This window comes from Peromyscus maniculatus, chromosome 4 (genome assembly GCF_049852395.1).
Source record: "Peromyscus maniculatus bairdii isolate BWxNUB_F1_BW_parent chromosome 4, HU_Pman_BW_mat_3.1, whole genome shotgun sequence".
Lineage (NCBI taxonomy): Eukaryota > Metazoa > Chordata > Mammalia > Rodentia > Cricetidae > Peromyscus > Peromyscus maniculatus.
Window position 1 is genome coordinate 78,582,195 of NC_134855.1, and position 21,785 is coordinate 78,603,979.

General features: G+C 44.5%; 2 protein-coding genes across 19 annotated transcripts in view; one reads left to right on the top strand and one right to left on the bottom strand.

Moving 5' to 3' along the window:
- The window catches only part of Trim44 (tripartite motif containing 44), a 110,978-nt gene extending 110,248 nt beyond the window's left edge, over window positions 1-730 (bottom strand). For all 4 annotated transcript variants that reach the window (XM_042275805.2, XM_076570145.1, XM_076570146.1 and 1 more), the window contains exon 1: window positions 20-730. In XM_042275805.2, coding sequence (XP_042131739.2) covers window positions 20-730 — 711 coding nt within the window. The remainder of the gene's footprint in view (window positions 1-19) is intronic.
- Window positions 729-17,039, top strand: LOC121828750 (uncharacterized). 15 transcript variants are annotated; one of them, XM_076570149.1, is made up of 4 exons: window positions 729-3,047; window positions 4,263-4,327; window positions 15,095-15,187; window positions 15,283-17,039. In XM_076570149.1, the coding sequence occupies exon 1, from the start codon at window positions 729-731 to the stop codon at window positions 1,257-1,259; it is 531 nt and encodes a 176-aa protein (XP_076426264.1). In that variant the 3' UTR covers window positions 1,260-3,047; window positions 4,263-4,327; window positions 15,095-15,187; window positions 15,283-17,039. The 15 variants fall into 15 exon arrangements, with proteins under 15 accessions (XP_076426264.1, XP_076426267.1, XP_076426268.1 ...); XM_076570152.1 differs by having other exon boundaries at window positions 4,266-4,327; XM_076570153.1 differs by lacking the exons at window positions 15,095-15,187; window positions 15,283-17,039 and adding an exon at window positions 5,741-5,911 and having other exon boundaries at window positions 729-1,799; window positions 2,937-3,047.
- Window positions 17,040-21,785: the final 4,746 nt, after the last annotated feature.

Genomic DNA, 21,785 nt, shown 5'->3' on the forward strand with positions numbered 1-21,785 from the left:
TCTGAACGCCCATACTCACTCTCAGTTCTTCGAAGGCCTCATCTAGCGTGGACAGCTGGTGGCCCCGGTGAGCCCCAATGACTGGACACAGGACACAGATGAGCTGCCTGTCTTCCTGGCAGTAGGTGCTCAGATCCAGCCCATGGTCCGGACACTTCCTCTTGGCCACTCTCTCCGCCTCCATCTCTATTTCGGGGTCAAACTCGCTTTCTGCCTCAGTTTCTCCCTCTGCCTCGGATTCTCCTTCCTGGTTGTCTTCCTCCGCCTCGCTCTCCTGGTCATCCTCCATCTCCTCCTCGCTGTCTTCTTCGCTCTCCTCCTCGCTCTCGTCCTCGCTGTCTTCCTCGGTCTCGCTCTCCTCCTCTTCCGACTCACCGCTGTCCTCCTCCTCCTCCTCCTCTGACTCGCTCTCTTCTTCGCCCACCTCGCTCTCTACCTCTCCCTCTCCCTCTCCTCCCTCGGGCTCCCCTTTGGCCTCGACGGCGTCTTCGGGGGCCGCGCCGTCGTCCTCGCGGGCGGCCGCCGGGGCCCAGGCCGGGGCGCCATGGACGTACTCGGCCAGGCGGTGGCTGAGGAACTTCTGGCGGTGCGCGTCGGCGTGGCGGCGGCAGTAGCAGAAGCCGCAGTCGCGGCACACCTCCTCCGCCCCGGGCGCCTCGTCGGGCTCGCACTCGTCACACGTGCCGTCGGGAGGCAGCTCCTCGCAGGCCGCGCCCACTCCGGAGGCCATGTGGCTGCAGGGACGCGGCCGAGGCCTAGCGGCTGACGTGCTCTCCGCCTTCACCGCGGAGCCTCCTCACGCAGGCCCGCCTCCCCCCCGGGGGACTGACCGCCCGCCCGGCCCGCCCGGCCGCCCCGAGCCGCGCCGCGCCGCCTCTGGACAGCTGAGGCCTTGGGGACGGCCCGCCAGCCGACAGCGCTGGGCCCGGCGCCCGCTCGGCTTCTCCGCTGCGCGCCGCGCTGCGCCTCGTCCCTCTCGCGCCACTTCCGGCTGGGCGGCCCGCGCCCCCGTCGGCCCCCGCGCCCCGGTCAGGCCCCCCGCGCCGCGCAGCTCAGCCTCCGTTGCCCGGCAAGATCGCGGCCGCCGCGGGCCCGCGCCGCCCCGGTTCCACTTGCCCCTCGCCGTCAGCGGCCTCCTTTCACTTCCTGAGTCACTTAAAGCGGCAAGAGCCCTTTTCGGCGTTTTCCCGCGGGGCCGAGCATCTCCCCCCTCCCCACCCCCGGAAGGAGAAGCTCCACCGCGGTCTCTCCCTCACTGAGCAGAAGGCGATGGGCCCCGCCTTCCCCACGCCCTCCCTGGAGGTGTCAACCTGACCGAAAACCACTAGCCTGAGGTCCCTGCGGACTTAGGTCACTCTCGTGTCAACCTGTCCCCGCCCCCATTTCAGTCCTAGGATTCTGCAAGGGGCTGAGGCCCAAGGCTGTTTACCAGGCTGAGCCTGCCCTCCGGGGATTTCTACAAGGCCCCCCCAAAAAGGGCTGTGTTTCTTCTACTAGGCTCCGGGAGCCTCCGAGTCAGGCTGAGCAAACAGGCAACCTTTTCCATCCAAAGCGATACTACGTACACATCGTGTTGTTTGCAGAGTCTATTTGCATTCCAGTCTCCTAGGGACTCACAATCGCTGGGTGGTAGCTGTGTCAGGAGAAGGGAGGTGCAGGGAGACCGTATTTACGAAGTGAGATTCCAGCCCCCAGTTACTAAGGGGTTGGTTCCCCCTGATTTCAAATCCGGCTCCAAGAAAATGGAAAGGAGCTGATACCCGTTAAGCAAAATGCCCTAGACTCTGCTGGATCTTTAGGTGGTGTTTTCAAGACTTGTTTTAGAACTTTATTCACAAAAATCCCTAAATCCTAAGGTCACCACTTAGTTTTGTAATCATGAACAAATTTATTCACCTTTCTGCTTTTCTGCTTTAAAAAGAAACAAACAAAAAAATGTGTAAAATAGAAATAATGATAATATCTACTTCATGGGGATGTGTGGATTAAATGTAAAGGAGTTTGCACTGTGGTCATCACTAAGATTTAATTATTATTTTTAGCACAAATTGTAGTTAGTGCCCGACAATGACCCTTTGAAGATCATTCTGTATCTTAGGCATGTAAGACATTTGTGGTGGGCTGCTGGTAATGTAGACTTCCCCATCTCTACCCTCTGTTTGTCTCTCCAGTAACAGAATATATATGTTTGAGAGAGGAAAAGGGACATTTTGATCTAGTGGGGCAGAGAAGTGGGTTAGAAGAATGGAAGGTAGGTGGGCATGTGATGCACGCTTTTAATCCCAGCACTTGGGAGGCAGAGACCAGCGAATCTCTGAGTTTGGGGCTAGCATTGAGGCTAGCACCGTCTACCTGTGGGGAGGGGAAGTTCCAGGACAGCCGGGGCTACATAGAGCCTATCTCTTAAAGGAGTGGGGGCAGGGAGCGAAGGAAGGAGAAGGAGATAGGTGGCCTCTTGTTTTCTTTAGATAGGAATGCTGGGATTTCCAGATCTCCACAAAAACATCAGGGGATGTAGATTAATAAAATTTTTAAATAATGTTTGATGTCCCTTAAGATAGCGTATGTTTAGTCTCTGTGCAGCTGTTGTTAAATATATATTTTTAGAAGGTTTGGAGATTGTGTGTGTGTGTGTGTGTGTGTGTGTGTGTGTGTGTGTGTGTGTGTGTGTTTTCCAGACAGGGTTTCTCTGTGTAGTTTTGGTGCCTGTCCTGGATCTCACTCTGTAGCCCAGGCTGGCCTTGAACTCACAGAGATCCGCCTGGCTCTGCCTCCCGAGTGCTGGAATTAAAGGCATGCACCACCACCGCCCAGCTTTGGAGATTTTGTTTTTGTTTGTTTGTTTTTAACCTCAGAACAATTCTATAGAATGTTGGGGAAAAAATAGGTTTGTTTTGTTCCAATTAAATTCTGTGCACATTTTTGTTTTCCTACAGTTCATTTCTCTGGAAATTACTTCTATGTTTTCATTCAAAACAAAGATTGATACACCGCTCTGGAGAAAGAAATTGGCCAATGCCAACTCAAGCTTCAGCATCAGTAGTTCTGTGAGTAGTGTTTGTTGCTCGGTTCTTTCTGTTTCCCTCCCCTGGATGAAAATAAAACTGTTTAGGCTTTAGTAACACAATGGCATGGTTATTACAAAATCTTTGAAATGAAAATACATTATAAAAAGTATTTTTGACTGTGCATTGAGGCATACACCTTTGGTTCTAGCTGCCTGGAAGGCTGAGGCAGGAGAATTGCGTATTTGAGTCCCACCTGGACAACTTAATAAGACACTGTCTCAAAACAAAATTAAGAAAAATTGTAGGAGGTATAGCTCAGTGGTAGAGTACTTATTTAGCACATAAGAGGCCCGGGGTTCAATACTTGGTACCACAGCCCCCTGGCAAAAGGACATTTATAGATCCTAGAGTTTTTAACAGGAGGAAGTGACAACATGTTGTTATCATTATTGTCCTTGGTTCTTTTTAATTTCAACCTAACAAAACACGATGCTGTGAAATTCAATATGTGATACTTCACCATCCATCTTTGAGCCTTCTGCGGAGAGAGTCTTACAGGAAGAGTAAATGAAGTATTAAAAAGGGGCTTCGTAAAGTTCTGGTGACCTAGTTAGTGGATTCGGTCAGATGCACTTCTCTGCTTCTCTCCAGTGAAAGCAGAACCAGCCAGTTCTCCAAGCTTAGTAGTCGTCGGGAACATCTAGAGATAGCCTCGTCATACTAACCTATTACTTCATGGAAAATTACCTTAAAATGTAGAACCTTGAGATAACAAACATCTGTTGTCTCGCTTCATTTCCATGAGTCATGAATCCTGGAGTGGCTTAACTGTGAGTGGCTCAGGCTTAGAAATGTAAGCAAGGATATCGTCAGTACTACAGGCGTTTAAAGGCTAATCTGCAAATGTCATATTTGCTTGCAAGTGAGCTCGCTCACATGGCCATTGAAAGGAGGCTGCACTACTTTTTATAGGACTGTTTGACTGTCCTATTAAGAAAGCTGAATTTCCCCCAAAGCAGGAGAGAACATGGTGGAAGACATAATATCTTCTATAACCTAAGGCATCTATTGTTATTTCCAACATAGACTGTTGGTCATAGAGATACTATTGTGCTGTCCAGCGTGGGAAGATACTGACCAAGGGTATAAAGATTTGAGTTTTGGGAGCTTCTTGGCAGCAACTGTAGTCTGCCTTTTGGTCTTCAGTGATCTGTCTATCCCCCATAGGTAAACTGTTCTCACTTTGTTCCATAGTAGATGTCTCTTCCCATGATACCATCACTCCAGAGTCATGTCGTCTAAACTGACTGCAGATGTATGTAAGTCTCCCAGGCATAATGTTTTAAATTAAGCTTCTCAAGTATAGCTCTGTCCATCTTAACACCAGTGTTTCCTGGACCCCCAGATACATTTGCAGGATTGGCTCAATAGAATTGGAACAGACAATCTGTTCCAAAGGAAGAGAGGAAGCTCTGGGTGGCTACTGGTCCATCAGGATCCTTAAGCCCAGTTGCATACATCTTGGAATTTCTTTGGTTAGGGCTTTCAGGTCTATTCCTGTGTGGGAAGAACTTTCCACAGTTCTTGAGTTCGCCTGTTGGACTCTTAATTCTTTTCCCATTTAAAGTAATATATGTTTAAGAGGCTGGAGAGATAGCTCTGTGGTTAAGAGCACTGGCTACTCTTCCAGAGGTCCTGAGTTCGGTTCCTAGCAACCACATGGTAGCTCACAACTATCTCTAGTGAGGTCTGATGGCATAATGGTGTACATGCATCTAGAGCACTCATATACATAAAATAAATTAATTAACTTTGGAAAAAGTAATATATGTTTGAAACTGTATAGTATTGTCACTTTGATTTCTAACAATAGAATCTAGGAGTTCTAAATTCCACTTTAAGTTTTACTCTCTCTATACTTGCTTGTATAAAGACTTAAAAGTAAGTCTCCTATAAATATAATTCAGTTTATTCTGTTACACAGAATCCATACCTACAAATCTTTTCAAAACAAACCCATGTCTTCTGAAACTGTCCCTCTACTGAAGCTGCAGAGGTACACACCCTGGGGCATCTTTGAATCCTATTTTTGTCGGAGTGACTCTCTGAATCCCCGCTATGGACAGTTTTGAGTTCTAAATAAAGGATTGTTCAGCCATACCCTCACCCCTCAGTGATGCTTGCAACATCATCTTGGACTTTATCTTTGTCTGGAAGCCATGTCTTTATTTTAGCATTGTTTGCCACCCTTAACTGGAGATTTTCAAACTAGGTACTTTTTTTTGAAGAGTTCTTCCTTCGGATGAGCTCTTCCCTTTCACAGTTGTGAAGATATCAGGCAGTACCGTCAACACTACACCGGGAAATGACTTTGGCTACAACAGCCAATCGATTAGGCACACTTTCTGTTTTCCACATCACTGTAGGTGACAGTGTCACCAAGCTCCTGTCTCTGTATAACAAACACCACTCCTAGTTTCCAATAGCATCTTCTCTTTAAGCTCTCTCCTGTAGCTATCTCAAAGACCATTTGGATCTGACCAGCAGTTTCTTCAAGGTTCCAGTTTTTTGCTAATATTCACCTCAAGGTCCTGCTAGCTTCTTCCTGGTGCCCAAGTTCAAAGCCATTCCAATTTTAGAGTTTTATTACAGAAGAGCATCGCTGAAATACAATCTGTACTCATGATCTATTGCTGCATAACAGTTACTTCAAAACTTTGAATCTTCTTCAGGCTGCTCGGCTCCCTTAGCACTGGCCTTGTCTTCTCAAGTGGTTAACAACAGCTGTATGGCATCTATCTCAAGATGCTCAGCAGGCAGATGTGGAGGACAGGGTAGTTGGCAGCTTCCTCTCTTTCAAATTCATGTGAGAGTCTCAGAAATAAATGATACATTTCTAAATAGCAAGTGTGTGTTATTATGTGACTCTTAGGTCTTAAGCCTTTAAACATTTTTGTCCCTGGGGCTCTTCCTCTGACTCCCTATGTCTCTCTGGTCCTGGGGACCTCCATTAAAATAATTCAGACAAAACGCTAGGTGGAGTTTATTACGGAGAAAAGTAGAGCCCTCTCAAGGGGTGAGAATGGACAGTGGCCAAAGGGAACATTGCAGGGTAATACACACTCACTTGTAAGGGGTGACGGTTGGGAGAGAGCCAAAGAGAACATTATGCTCATCTACATTTTTGGCAGTTTTTAGCCTATTTCTGAAGTCTCTCGAACAGACAACTTTTTCTGTGGTGTGGGTTTCCTATCCAGGTGATTGACAGGTCCACTTGGATTGATTCTTAAAGGAGGAAAACAATGGTAACTCCCAGAAAGCCTGCTGCTAAACAGGAATTTCACAGAACTTGGTTATCTATTAATGACCTCCCAAGAAGTTTAGAATACCAGGTCTCTAACTAGAGCCAGAGATACAGCTTGGATCTAATTCTTTTGACCTGTAATCAGTCTCACAGTTTGGGTTCTTTGTTTTACAAGCTGCTTATTTTGAGGTAGAGGTCCATCCATCTAAACCTGCTAATATCTAGCTCCCTAAGAATGTGAACTTCATACAAATGAGGAAACTTAAATTCTGGGAAGAAAACAAAACATTCACACACACACACACACACACACACACACACACACACACACACACACACACACACCACTCTGAACAACAGCAACAAGAACTTCACAAAGGTTACCCTGCCAGAGGGTAGCTGAGCTGAGATCCTGGCTGCTCCTGGTAGTTTTACCCACCTCCATTCCCACCCCTCAGCTGTGGTGGCAGTGTGTGTCCTCTCTCACTGCTCCAATAAGAAGAGTGAAGGTTAGTGTGACTCATAATGTAGCACGATTAGTTTTAGAAAAACCTCTAGACGTTTAAAAAGAGAACAAGATGAACTTCAAAGTCCACTCCTGCTGAGAAGGTGGATGGGCCCCCTTCAGCTGGTCCCATTTTTATGTAATTAGACAGTCATCTCAGTGCCTGATTTCATTTTCTCCAACAAGCCCCTGAGATCACCTAAATCTCATCTCTTCCTGTTATCATATTAGCTACTATCTTATCCTATTATGTCAGGACAGTGAAATATGATACCTCCCAGCTCATCCCAGCCCCCCAAAAATACAAAGAATGAAGGCTTTGGGGCTGGGCCTGACTCTGCTTCTCAAATGGCTGTTGAAGATGGATATACTGAATAATGAGTTGCTTGGCACAACAATTTTCTGAACATTTCATTTTGTTCAGTGCTCACACATGAATGGTTGAACAGTTCGCTGCTGCTGCTGCTGCTTCGTGTAATACTATGAACACTTCCACCTTAAAAACAAATACCTGCAAAAATAATCCCAGATAAACCCTGATCAAGATATTTCATGACATTCATTTAGTATGTTATTTGCTAAAGATACCTCATTTTCCTAATCATCATTCCATTCACCTCAAGAATTCAAAACATTCCCATGACGCTTGTTTCCCCATTGTTCTCAGATGCGTTCTATAAATTACTTCCTAGTGAATGCCTCCATTTTGCTAGTGTGGAAGCTGCAGGCCGGGGGAATTATATGAAAGAGCATCCAGTCAATTGTGAGTTAATCTCTGACTTCCTCCCTGGTCTCAAGCCAGCTCCCTAAACCCAGGCTGATGCTAATTCTTTTTGTCAAACTGATGTTTTCAAGCCCCTCTTCTTGGAAATGCTTTCCTAGGGGGTGGTCTTGGCTTTTATCTGCATGGACTGCAAAGGAAGACAGACACTTAATCATCTGTGAGATCAGCACTCTGGGAATGGGGGGTGGGAATCCTTAAATTTGCCTTCCATTTCTCTACTTGGGAAAGCAGTCACCTCTGGACTGGAACTAATTAAAGACTTTGTATTTCAGAGGTTGGTGCACTTCCCTTGTAAATCAAGAATTATGAGGGCAAATCTCCCTGAGGCATGTTCTCTCTGTTTATTTATTTATTTTGGAACCTGAGTGCAGGTAGACCAGTTAGTTATATGACTCAGATCCTAATCTGCCCTCAGTTTGTGCAAGACATCTTTCTTATTTCATTCAATTTTAATTTAACTTTATTTCTTCTTTATCTTCAAATTCTATTTGTATTCCCCCAAGTTTTCCCCAAAAGGTTTCCACAAAACTCTCTTCAGTGAGTTTGATTAATGTCATTGTGTGTGTATGTATCTTTTAAAAAATGTATTGCTTTGTTTAACGTATGTATTAAATTTTACATAAACCTAGAACTAAAGAATTCTTTGTCTCATTATTTTACACAGTGCTGTGTCATTAAAAATCTCTAATACATGGGCTGACTTATCTGTGAGAGCACCTGCTGCTCTTTCAGAAGACCCTATTTCACTTTCCAGCACCCACCTCGGGCAGCTCACAACACCTGTAACCCCAGTTCCAGTGGCTCTGACTCCATTTCTGGTCTCCACAGGGATCTGCACACATGGTGCTCCTACATACACTCAGGCCAAACGCATACACATGAAATTATATATTTAGTTGTTGTTGTTGTTGTTGTTTTGACTACTAGGTCTGTCTCTGTAGTTCTGGCTCTCCTGGAGCTCACTGTGTGGGCCAAGCTGAACTGACTCAGAGATTCTCCTGCTTCTGACTCCTGAGATTAAAGGTTTGTGTCACTATCTCTCTCTCTCTCTCTCTCTCTCTCTCTCTCTCTCTCTCTCTCTCTCTCTCTCTCATTCTCTCTCTCTCTCTCTCTCTCTCTCTCTCTCTCTCTCTCTCTCTCTCTCTCTCTCTCTCTCTCGTGTGTGTTGATCTTGAATATTGGGCTGGAGAGAAGCTTGGGAGTTGAGAGTCCTTGCTGCTCCTTTAGAGGATCAGAGTTTGGTGGTTCTTAGCACTCTCATCCAGTGGCTCCCAACCACCTGAAACTCCAGCTCCTAGCAATCTGACATTTTCTTCTGGCATCCGCATGCATTTACACACACACACACACACACACACACACACACACACACACACACACGCACACGCAAGCACGCGCGCACGCGCACGCACATACAAATAAAATAAATATTTAAAATCTATTCCTTGACAATATTTGGCATTATAGCTAACTTTGTAATTTTTGTTAATCTCATGAAAACTCATGATAATACTATTTTAAGTGTCTTAGTTTTTAAATAAAGATTAATAGTTCTTTGTGTGCATAGACTGTTCATAACTTTTAAATTTTTATTTCATTTTCTGCTATTTTACTTTTTTTTTTTGGATGATTTCCTTGAACTTTCTAGACAATAGCTCTGGTCTATTTAAATGCTGAAAACATTATCTTCTGGTCTGCCACCTGTCCATTAACATTGTTAATAAGAGTGTCCATTCTGAAAAGAGCTTATGTATTAATATAGTCAAATCCATTTGTGTTTAAGAAGTCTTTCTTTGCTCCAAGATCATAAATACATAGATTGTTGTAGTAAAAGACAGCTTTTGCCTCAGGAGAAATGAGATGGCTCATTCTCAGTAAAACATGTGACCCTAGTCCAGGGATGCAGACTCAGATGGCCCCACAGAACGTGTTCCAACATGGAAGTGCTTACATGAATTTTTATAGTCATATGAATTAAAAGGGTCATAAATAAGGCATTTTCTGAACATACTGGTAGGAACATCAGGAAGTCTAGTTCCATCAAGCTAGGGCCTCTCTGCTCAGCCTCAGATGCTGTCTGTTGGCTTCTTCTTAGCTCTGGAGTTAATGGAAGCTAGTGGTCTGATAACTTAATACCCTCCAAATGGTTTATCTGACAGCCAAAGGTTGTTTATTAGGACATACAAATGGGAAATGAATGAATGAATTATTAAAGGAATTAAGATAGCCCAAGTTAATTTTGACTCAGATTCTGCAACATTCCACTTCACTATGACTACTATTTTAAGTAGTCAATCAGCCGTGTAGATCTTTAGCATGGAGCATGGCTTTTTTTTCCCCCCTGGAAACTTTCATTCACATCTCCAACATTTTTTTTTCTTTACTTTCACAGTAAAGTCCATCTTCAGGTCTCTTTTATCATGGTTGCATGGTTTAGAGTAGGAATCTGTATTTTCCTTGTAGAATGAAACGGCTTTTTAACAGCCTAGTTTAATTTTTTAATAGTAACTATTAATATAGAAACTTGTCTGATAGGAGGGACCACAATGACATAATTAAGGGAAAAAGGGCTGTCCGCTAACTATTTCCCTCTCTTATGCTCCCTAAATGTGTTATGTCTTTAAAAACAAGGCAAGACCAGGAGTGCTGCTAGCACGTTCTTATGGCTAGCATCAGGGGCATTCTTCTGTTTCGGCTTGTCTCTCTGTGTTATCACAAGTAGTTTGGGTTTCATCCACAGTTCCTACAGGCTCACAAGTCTCATATCCCTGTTCCAGATGGCTGAAACAAAGGAGGTTTCGGTGTTTGGTCTCTGTCCCTAGTTCCTAAAGCTGCTCCCCAATGTCTTCAGAGCAGTAAAATGCTGTCTTTTGCTATGGTGTTGAGGCTCCTTTGACTTCAAAAGCAGAGCTCAGAGGACTCAATCAATCAGTCAATCAGTTAATCAAGGGATCAGCTAATCAATTAATCAGTCAGTCAGTCTCTCTACAAGGGAGAGAGACAGATCTGATCTTCTGTTTTCCTTTCACCAGTTTCTTTTTCTTTTCTAGATAGACAATAGAAACTAGCAGTTTGCTTCTCCAAACTGGGTTGCAGAAACTAAATCTATGCTCTTCCTTCTGTCTGCTTTTCTCTTTGGGGACTGTATCAAGACCTGCAAGGCTTAGGGACTGACCTAACCGGGGTGATGGGGAATGAAGGAAGGACAGACACATACGAACAAACTGGGATCAGGTGGGCCATGCACTCTGATGGAGATGTACTAGCAACAGCCAGGAAATTCAGACTGTTTATTATACGAAGCATAAAGGAGGAGTGGGCGGGTTAGTTAATCTCAGTAAGGGACTCTGCAGGGTCAGACTTCAGTCATCCAGGGACTAGGAAGCTGTGGGTGATAGTGTCTGCATGCACACACTCACACCAGGGAAGGCCTTTCCATCTCCATGGGTCTGAGGCATTGTGGTCTTTAACATGGCCATGTTCCTGTCAACAATGCATATTCATTCAAGACTTCATCGCCTCTCCACAGGACTGACAATAATGAATTATATGATCTACCTTATCTGATAGAGCTTGTAAGAGGATCAATTCTTCAATTCTAATATCTTTTTTTTTTTTTTTTTTTTTTGAGACAGAGCTGTTTCTCTGTGTAAGCCTGGCTGTCCTAGAACTCACTTTGTAGACCAGGCTGGCCTCATACTCAGAGATCCATCTGCCTCTGTACCCCCCATCCCCCATCCTCCTACCCCCCATCCCCCCTCCGCTGAGTGCTGGAATTAAAGGCATGCACACCAATCACCCAGCAGATAATCAGTTCTTAAGAGGCCCCCTCTCATGCCTGGGAGAAGGGAATGCTACACAGAGATCCCAAGAAGCAACTGAATGAACAGGACTCAATGGGTTTTCTCCTCAGTCTATGAATCACAGTAACAACTGTTGGCCTTAGTCCAATCACACCTGTGCATAAGAGTCTCCAAGAAGAAAAGGATAGGGTTCAAAGAGCTTCTGCAGAGCTTCTCATGGATATTCCTGGGGAGTAGTACACCCAGAAAGGACATGGAAGCTTCTTTTACCAGCCATATTGTAGGGAGTCAGACTGGTCCAAGACTTTGTCTTGATGTAAGGACAAAGTAAACTTTAGTTCTGTGTTATTATTCAGGAGTGGACTTGGCAAGGCAGGTCTGAGGCTGGAGCCTGTGCCTCAAAGGAGTCAAGGTTTCAATTTCTGGAGACCCAACTCTTCTTTCTGGGCTGTGTTTATCAATCCTAAGGCAACTGTATCTAAGGCATCCATGGTAGCTTGAAAGGAAATAGCCTTCAAAGGGAGTGGCACTATTAGGAGGTGTGGCCTTGTTGAAGGAAGTGTGTCACTGTGGGGGTGGGCTTTGGGGGTCTCTTTGGTTCAAGCTTCCCTCAGGGTGACTTTCAGTCAACTTTCTGTTGCCTTCTGGTCAAGATGTGGCCAACATTATGGCTGCCTGCATACCGCCATGCTCCCCGTCATGATGATAATGGACTGAAACTGTAAGTGAGCCACTTACAGTTAAATGATTTCTTTATAAGAGTTGCTGTGGTCATGGTGTCTCTTCACAGCAAGAGTAACCCTAACTAAGACAGTATCCTGTGTTCTCTTTGCCAACATTGTCTGATTGATTTAGCTCTCTGCTGACCTTGGTGATTTCCCCTGAAAATAGTATATGGGAGGCTGTACTTCTTAATAACTTGCTTGGCATAAGGCACAGTTTGTGCAAGACCTCCCAACCCCAGCTTTTATTTTCTCTACCATCTATCTTCTTTATCTTTTTCATCCCAGGCAAAACCCTCTCAGGACCCTATCACTGAAGACTGACCCACTGGTCCAGGTCACCATCTATGCCTTAGCCCATTCATCGTTTCCTTTGTCTTGGTTGGTTTGTTGTTTCATTTGATTTCTTTTTCGTGCAGGGTCATATGATGTAGCCCAAGCTAGCCTGGAACTTGAGGGGATCCCGCTGTGTTAGCCTCCTGATTATAGCCTCCTGGGATTCTAGCCATGCTGCTCTATGCTTAGAACCTTTGAATTAGTATCCTTTATCATAAAACTGTAAATGTGTCTGCCTGCGTTCTGTGAACCACTCTAGCACATTAATCAAACTGACAGGAAGGTTGCGAGAAGCAGGATTTATATCCAGCAAGCCAGAAACCCAGGCAAAACAACCTGCAGCATGTGATTGGCATCTGAAGGGGGGTGGTAGTCCTGGGGGCTGAGCCTAATGGAATAGGATGCTATCTTCAGGAAGGTACCAGAATTATAGTGAAGGACCCACAGCTGGTACCCACTGCAGAACTAAGGAAGCCTTTTCTTGACGTGTGAAGAAAATGCCCCGGCTCCTCAAATATACCCACCTGATGTCAGACATGATCTGGATTGTGAAACAAGCTCAGGGAAAACTGAGCAAGGTTTTGCTCTGTGCTGCCATCAGAAGACCTCTCCTGAAACTCAGTTACTGCAGCCTCATCTGCTGAACACACAGGTCACCCCATCGTCATCCCTGAACTGGGTTTCATTTGACCGCCTAACTTCCTTCCAACATTATCTGTCTCTACTTCCTCAGCCCTATACCCTGGTGCTCCAGAGACCAAGCCAAAGTATGTGCTAGATCAGATAACTGCCCAGATAAGGCAATTCCCTCACTCTCTCATAACAGCCCCCATGCCAAATTTTATAGTCAGTTTGAAAGTACAACAGCATTATAGGAGACAGCATTATAGGAGTAAAACTGAAATTTTGCACTATCTACTTTAATATTTAATATACTTTATTAAATATAGTTTAAGTTAAATATTACATGAAATATTTTGAAATATTGACTTTTGTCATTGTTACCTGGGTGCTATTTATTTATTTGTGCTCAGATTGAATCCAGGGCTTTATATATGCTAATTTTGTCGTCTACCGCTGAACTCTGCTCCCAGCCCCCAAATACTGATTCTTTGGCTCTGTTTTGCCTATCAGATTTTGGGAAATGGTTTTATTCCAGTCGTCATTAGTGACCCCGACTCTTCAACATCGCCACAGTCACTTTTTCTTCCTTGCTAAGTAGCTCGAGCTGGCCTAAAAGCTCAAACCTCCTGCCTTAGCCTCCCCAGTGCTGGGATTAGGGGTGGAGGCCACCACACCTGGCTGAGGGCCACTTTTGGAACACTAAGTGCAATTATTCAGAGCGGGTAATCGTCACGGTTTTCTACAGTGTTTGTCATAGCAAGCTTTTCGAGGGTTAAATGACAAAGCCATGCAAAGAACCCTAAGTCTCTCTCTCTCTCTCTCTCTCTCTCTCTCTCTCTCTCTCTCTCTCTCTCTCTCTCTCTCTCCTCCTCCTCCTCCTCCTCCTCCTCCTCCTCCTCCTTCTCCTCCTCCTCCTCTTCCTCCCCCCCTGTCATTCTTGCATCTTACCTTCTTCCCCAAATGGAATTTTTTTTTTCATTTAAAATCAAGTTAACTAGAAAATCATCTCATAAAATGAGGTCATGTGAGCTGGGCGTTGGTGGCGCATGCCTTTAATCCCAGCACTCGGGAGGCAGAGGCAGGCAGATCTCTGTGAGTTCGAGGCCAGCCTGGGCTACCAAGTGAGCTCCAGGAAAGGCGCAAAGCTACACAGAGAAACCCTGTCTCGGAAAAAAACCAAAAAAAAAAAAAAAAAAAAAAAAAATGAGGTCATGTGGAAGCTGAGTTTGGCAGCTCACGATTATAATTCCAGCACTTGGAAGGATGAGATCAAGGCCAGCCTAGGCTACATTGGGAGTAGGTCCAAGCTAGCCTGAGCTACAGACTCCTGTTTGTTTTTTGAGAATCCTGTCTCAAAAACAATATCAAAAGTAAGAGGTTTGTTGTTGTTTGCGTGTTTGTTTCATTTTAAATGAGATACTGGGGAAAATCCAACACAAGGTGAGTCTTCCTTTTTCTCCAGGGAAGAGACTTGCATTAGGCATGGCCACTGGGAGTGGGGAAGTGCTCCCTAGGTGTGCGGTGCCTCTCTGCTTCTGCCTTCCTGCCTTTGTGGTTGCTGTTCCCTCTCCTGACAGACCTGCCTCATCTCTTCCCCCAGATGCTGCCCAACTCTGTGCTCCATGGTGCCTGCTACTGTGTTCAGTTTTCAGAAAGCTGTTCATGTGTCTTCACCTCTGTGCCTCCCGGAGAAAGGACGGCACCCTCGGCACCAATGACCATGTCTTATACCTGCCTCTTTCTAAAACTCTGGAGTGGTGTGCGTAGAGCGCAGCATGAGTGACCGGGTCAGGACACCCTGAGTTAGCAATGGGGCCTATGGCCCCTTCTGTCAGGACACTAGGTCTGGATCAGAATGACTAGGCAAGCTGTCACTCACAGTCATTGCACAGAGTGACAGGCAGAGGAGGCTTAGGTTGCTAGTCTCTAGATACTCCTAACGGTGTTTTGCCTTCATTGGTCCAATGTCCTTCCTGCTTATCCCTTCTTTCCTATCCCCACCCCGCAGCCTTACTCAGCAAGACTGTACAAAGTTTCTAAACCAGAATTCAAGTCTCCTCCTTTACCGCACAAGCAGTGAGCCCAGGAATCCTGATGCAGGGTAAGAAAACGGTGTGGGGGAGGGATGAGAAGTGCCACGAATATAACTCTTCTGAGAGATGAAAAACTCAAGGCGTTTTATGTTTCACTCTGTAGAAAGCGTCCTAGTGACTCACAGCAAATGTTCAGTAACGAAAAACTCTTTGAAGATTCCAAACAGATCTACTCTGGCTTAATCCTGAAATCTATATCCACCCTAAGGCAGCGTTAAGACACAATGAGAGTTGGGCTGAATGGAATCACTGCATCACCCAAGAAAGAAAAACCTCATCTGTTGGGAAGATGCCGCCAAGAGTCAGTGAGGCTGTTGATCATGGTGCTTAATGCGCAAACATTTCAGAGTCTAGCATATTGGGATGGGAATCCAGGTCCACTGCTACCTAGCCAACAGACTCTAAACTCATTATTGAACTCATTAGTTAGCCTTGAACTCCCTGTCCTCCTCCAACAGCCTCCCAAATGCTGGGGCTACAAGCACGTTTTCCCTTCACCCCGATTCCATTATTTAAAATGTTAAATGTCTGTTATCTGTAAAATTCAGGAGCACAACAAACCTGAGCTAATATATTTAGGATTGTGCTAAGCACATAATAAGCAATCATTTAATGGGAGGCATTACTTTATGCATATTAACAGAAGTTAAAAGAGCACCCATTGTATACAATGAAACAATTGTGCCAGAGGACAGAAAATGCAGAAATATGAGTTTTCATTATTATTATTATTATTATTATTATTATTTTTTTTTTTTTTTAGCAGAGTCTCATGTAAGCCATGATGGCTGTGACCTGACTGTGTAGTCAAGGTTATCCTTAAACATCTGATCGTTTTGCTTCCTCCTAAGTGCTAGGTTTATGTGGTCCTGTGGATCAAATCCAGGGCTTCATACACGCTGGCAAATACTACATTGACTGAGCTACATGCTCCATCCTGTTTTTGTTTTTTGAAACAGGATTTCATATAGCCCAGGCTGGTCTTAAACTCATTGTTTAGCTGGTGGCAACCTTAAACTGATCCCCCCTACCTCCAACAACCAAGTACCTGTGCCACCACACTTTCTTTTTAAGTATTTCTTTCTTTCTTTGGTTTGGGTTTTATTTTATTGATTTATTTTGTTTCTTTGAGACAGAGTTTCTCTGTGTAACAGCCCTAGCTGTCCTAGAACTTACTTTGTAGACTAGGCTTGTCTTGAACTCACAGAGATCTGCCTGCCTCTGCCTTCCAAGTGCTGGATTAAAGATGTATGCCACCACTGCCCAGCTGTGTTTTTACTTTTTTTTTTTTTTTTTTTTTTTTTTTTTTTTTTTTAAGATACAGGCGTTCTTGAGCTAGATGTGATGACCCATATCCATTAAGTGCAGCATTTGGGAAGTGGAATGTGGATGGCCAGCTTGGGCTACCTATTAAGTTCAGTACCAATATGGGCCACAGGAGATCCTATCTCAAAAGCAAAAATAAGTAAAACTACCAGAATAACAAGTGAAAGCGTAAGAAAGCAGAGTTCTCGCCAAGCTTTCACCTCTACTAAACTTGGATGTTCTGAGCAAGCCTTCGATTTCACTGGCAGTCTGAAAAGGGGAGCCACAGGCCTCCAAAGTCTCATGATTTAAAACAATAACTAAGGTTTTCTTGGGGTCTTGTGACCCAACAGGACTCAGCTGAGCTGTTCTGCTCCATGTGGTGTTGCTTGAGGCCACTCATGCAGCCACATGCAGCCAGATGCTCAGCTGGGGCTGGAACACCCAAGATCGGGTCCCTCACATGCTGGCGGCTGTTTGGCAGCCTTGGTTCTCTTCTGTGTTCACTCTCATTTTCTGGGGCCATTTTCCCTCTGCACATCCCCTCCGGTAAGATAACCTCTTTGTGTGGAATCTGGATTCCCAGAAAACAGAAATGGAAGCTTCAAAGCTCCTTAAAGCCTAGGCCAGATGTCACACATATTTTCACTATGGAAGGATGTCAAGGCAAGGAGAGGGCAGCCAAGGTTCAAGAAGAGAAGACAGCCTCTTCCAGAATCTGCTCAGTGTTACTCGGTAGAAGGGCATGTGTGGTTGGAGGGAAACAGTTACCATGCTCCACATGTGGAAAGGTTCATTTTCACTGTCAACTTGACTGGATTTAACATCATTAGGCTTGGTGATGCAGACCTCTGGGTGAGGGTATTTCCGAAGAAGATCAGATGATGGAGAAAGACTCACCTTGAATGTGGGTGGGACTGTCACGTGGGCTGTGCCCTCAAGTGGAATGAAATTAGGATAGGTGGAAGCTAAGTAGTAGGCTTCCCATTAATCTACATCCTGGTCTCCTGTGTTGTGAGCGGCCCTGCTCTGTCATGCCCTCACTGGTGTGAGGAACCAAACTGTATCTGGAGAGCTTCTCTCCAGGTCCCACCAAGCCCCCGCAGTCCCACAACCCACGTATGAAATAATCACTTAGATGCTTATATTACTTATAAACCGCATGGCCGTGGCAGGCTTCTTGTTATCTACTTCTTCTATCTTAAATTAACCCATTTCTGTTAATCTATAAGTTGCCACGTGGCTTGTGACTTACTGGTACCTTACATCTTGCTTGTCATGGCGGTGGCTGGCAGGTCTCTCCCTCTGCCTTCCTATTCCCTCAAAAAGGGAAAATATGGTAATATTTTATTTGTACTGAAATGTGGTTTTATTTGTATGTTAATAAATAAAGTTGCCTGGGGGTCAGAGCTAATAGCAAGCCATAGCAGAAGTCTGGTAGTGGTAGCACACGCCCTTAATCCCGATCACATGACAGGCAGATCTCTGTGAGTTCAAGGATACCACCAGCATGGAGACACATGCCTTTAATCTCAATACCAACCATAGAAGACCTGGAGGTCTGTATAGATGGGCAGTGACGAGGAGCTCATGTGGTTGGGTTTACAACCAATGAGAAGGCAGAACAGAAAGTCAATAAAAAGAACAAACACACAGGAAGTAGCTCTCTTGCTGAGAGGAAAGACAGCAGCGGCAGTGAAGGGTAAGGTTTTTAATCTCAGCTCTTAGCTATTGCTCTGACCTCTTGGCTTTTGACTCTGTATTTGGCTCTGTGTTTCTTATTTAACAAGATGGTTACATCTACACCAAACTGCTGTGGGATGTTCTGTATGTCCTGTGGGAGCCTGTTCTTGGGTTCCTTGTGGCTTTACCCAGCAGGTCCGAATAGAGGATGATTAGGACCACGGGCCTGAATGCAGGTGTCTGAGATGGTCTGCACTTGGCTGTGCTGGGGGATGGTCTGTATGGTAAATGTGTTGCTCTGATTGGTCAATAAATAAAACCTGATTGGCTGTGGCTAGGCAGGAAGTATAGGCAGGACTAACAGAGAGGAGAAATAAAAGAACAGGAAGGCAGAAGGAGTCACGGTAAGCCACAAGCCATGTGGCAAGGTATAGATTTATAGAAATGGATTAATTTAAGCTATAAGAACAGTTAGCAAGAAGCCTGCCACAGCCATACAGTTTGTAACCAATAGAAGTCTCTGTGTTTACTTGGTTGGGTCTGAGCGGCTGTGGGACTGGCGGGAGACAAAGATTTGTCCTGACTGTGGGCAGGGCAGGAAAACTCTAGCTACACTAAACTTTCTGAATCTGTGAGCTAAAACAGATCTATCTTCCATTAAGTTATAATGTTAGGTATTTTGTTACAGTGAATCAAGTAACTAATGCAACGTGGCCATGCCGACTCTGGTGGTTCATATTTGCGCTTAAATCTCTGAGGGATTTATTGTGAATCCCACTATAAATTTCCCATAGAGTATCTAGTACACTTCAGGCCTTGAAACCTTCTTTGTGTTTGGTTCTGCTTCAATGGACATCCTTTGTATAATATTCATCCAGACCCTCTCAGCCCCTTCCTGGTAACCCAAATCCCCAACATCCTCCCAGATACAGATGGTTGCAGCCCCTTTACCATCTCCCATTATTCCTTACAAACTGACAAGGCAAGTCTTCTGAGATGCTTCTGGAAAATATTTTTTTTCCTGAACAAAAGGAAGAAGCATATAAGGAGAAATCCATCCCTCCATTCCTTCCTGCTTTAACATTTTGCCAAGGGGGACAAGTTGTGGAAGCCATTTTGTAATCCTGGAGGCAAACCTAAATGGTCACAGAAGAGCCTGTCAACCCTTGACATCACTAAGCTTCAGATTTAACCAGCCCAGAACTTCAAGCCTCTGGATTTCTTGCTATGGAGGATATTAAGTCCCTATAAATAAGCAAGTCTGTTACCTGCTGCCTTAAGTACCCCTTCCTGATCTCTGTGAGTCCTCATGGTTCTAGAGATGCTGGCTCACTGCTGAACTGAGGAAGGATCAAATAACACAAAGCTAATCAGTTAGCATGTACTGCCCAAACTCAGCGGTAGCTTCACAGATCCAGGGTCTCTGGCAGAGCCAATGAGGGGGCACTATGACTTTCCTTGGACTTTTGGAAGAAGGAATTCACTTGTTTTTCTTGCTAAAAAAAAAAAAAAAAGCAGAAGGAGGTGGCAGTGAGGACGGCTGTGCTACTAATGTGCTAACATGAAGAATTCATTCTGATCCAAGCGAGAAAGGAAAACGGATTATTGCCAAGTATGGTACTGTACCTCATCTTGCACTATGCATGAGGTATTCCAGCACTTGGGACCTAAAGGTAGGAGAAACTGAGATTAAAGGTCTCTCTCCGCTATCTGGAAAATTCAAGGCCAATCAGGGCTACATGAAACCCCGTTTCGATCCTTTCTCTCCACAAAAAAGCTGATGACTGATAAGATCACTTAATTCCCAACTCCAGCCATGCCCTGGAGCCCTGGGTTTGGAGTAGGTTGTTCTGATACTTTCTGTCACTTTCCAGGGTAGACTATGAGCTGAGGAAACTTATCCATTATAAAGCATGTGCTAAGCTGCCACTTGGATTTTAAGGTACTGTCTGAGAATTTTATTCAGAATATCTATTACTCGTTTGAGTTCAACCACACTAATAGTTATAGTTGGCATTTATAATTAGACAATGTAGTATTAATAGGCCTTGAAAATGATCCTAGGTTCAAATCCTAGCTCTGCTAATGATTACATCCATTACCTTGAATTTTTAAGTTGTAAGACTTTAGCTTTGATGTGTTTAAAATTAGAGCTGTGATGTTTATGATTCATTGAGTGGAATCCTGAAGAGGTAGGCTCTAAAGCCAGTGAAGGAATAGGCTTGCCAGCCAGAGTGAGGGCGAGCAGGCCAACAGCGAAGAGCTGCTTTCTTCTGTGTCCTTTATATAGGCCACCACCAGAAGGTACGGTCCAGATTAATGGTAGATCATCCTACCTCACAAGATCCAAATTAAAGATGGTTCTTTCTACTTCAAATAATTTAATTAAGAAAAATCCCTCACAAATGTACCCAGTCTCTTGGGTTTTAGTTAATTCCAGATGTAGTCAAGTTGACACTAAGAATAGCCGTCACAAGTCTACCATTTGTCATCTTGGCACACAATCATATCTCTAATGTCATGCTTAATTTCCAAATGAAAACAATAACTAGGTTGTAATTATGCTTAACAAGATATAGCTATCCCGTGTACAATCACAAAAGCATTATCTATTTAAGCAGGTCATAATTATACCAAACATGATAGAACTATCCCTTGTACAAACACAAACCCACTTCAAATTTTAGAATAAGTGGTAATGTTCCTCAAGGGATATTCTTTTAGTATCTCAAAACTTAAATACAAAAACCACTGATACTCTCTTGATATTACATTACATGATGTGGTAGTTTGAATAAAAATGGACCCCATAAACTGAGTGTGGTGGTGCCCATCTTGAATCCCAGCATTTAGGAGGCAGAGGCAGGTGGATTTCTGTGAGTTGGAGGTCAGCCTGGCCTACAAAGTGAATTCTAGGACAGCCAGGGCTATTACAAGGAGAAAGTTTGTCTCAAAGGAAAAAAAAAAAGAGGACCCTATAGGCCCGTAGGCAGTGGCCCTATTACGAGGTATGGCCTTGTTGATTAGGTGTGGCCTCCTTGGGGAGTGTGCCACTGTGGAGGCGGGCTTTGAGGCATGTTCAAGCTACACCTAGTGTGGTACACAGTTCTGCTGCCTTTGGATCCAGATGTAGAGCCCTCAGCCACCCCTCCAGCACCATGTCTCCTTGCATGCCGCCATCCTTCCCACCATGACGATGAACTGTAAACCAGCTCCAGTTAAATGTTTTCCTTAATAAGAGTTGCCCTGGTCATGGTGTCTCTTCACAGCAATAGAAACCCCAACTAAGACACAAGATAAAGAAATAGAGGAAAGAAAGCACAAATATCTGTATAAGCACATTCTTAACAAAATGTGACAGAAACATTAGTTTCTGCAACTGATCATGTAGCATTAGTTGGTATTTATGATTAACTTCCTCTATGACCCATTCTGTATTCCCTCTACCATCAGTAATCACTTCAGCAGGTCTTGGTTCTATTCTTGGAGGAGCAACCCATACCTTCATTCCTGAAGGGTGTGCACCCTTCGTAATCTATCCTGGATTAGATTGTAGTTTCCCAATGACTTTAATCACAGGACTTGGTAGTACCAAGAGATGCCCTAAAGGATCTGTAC

Coding starts and splice junctions, on each gene's coding strand:
- LOC121828750 (XM_076570149.1), top strand. CDS start 729: ATGTGGCTGCAGGGACGCGGCCGAGGCCTAGCGGCTGACGTGCTCTCC.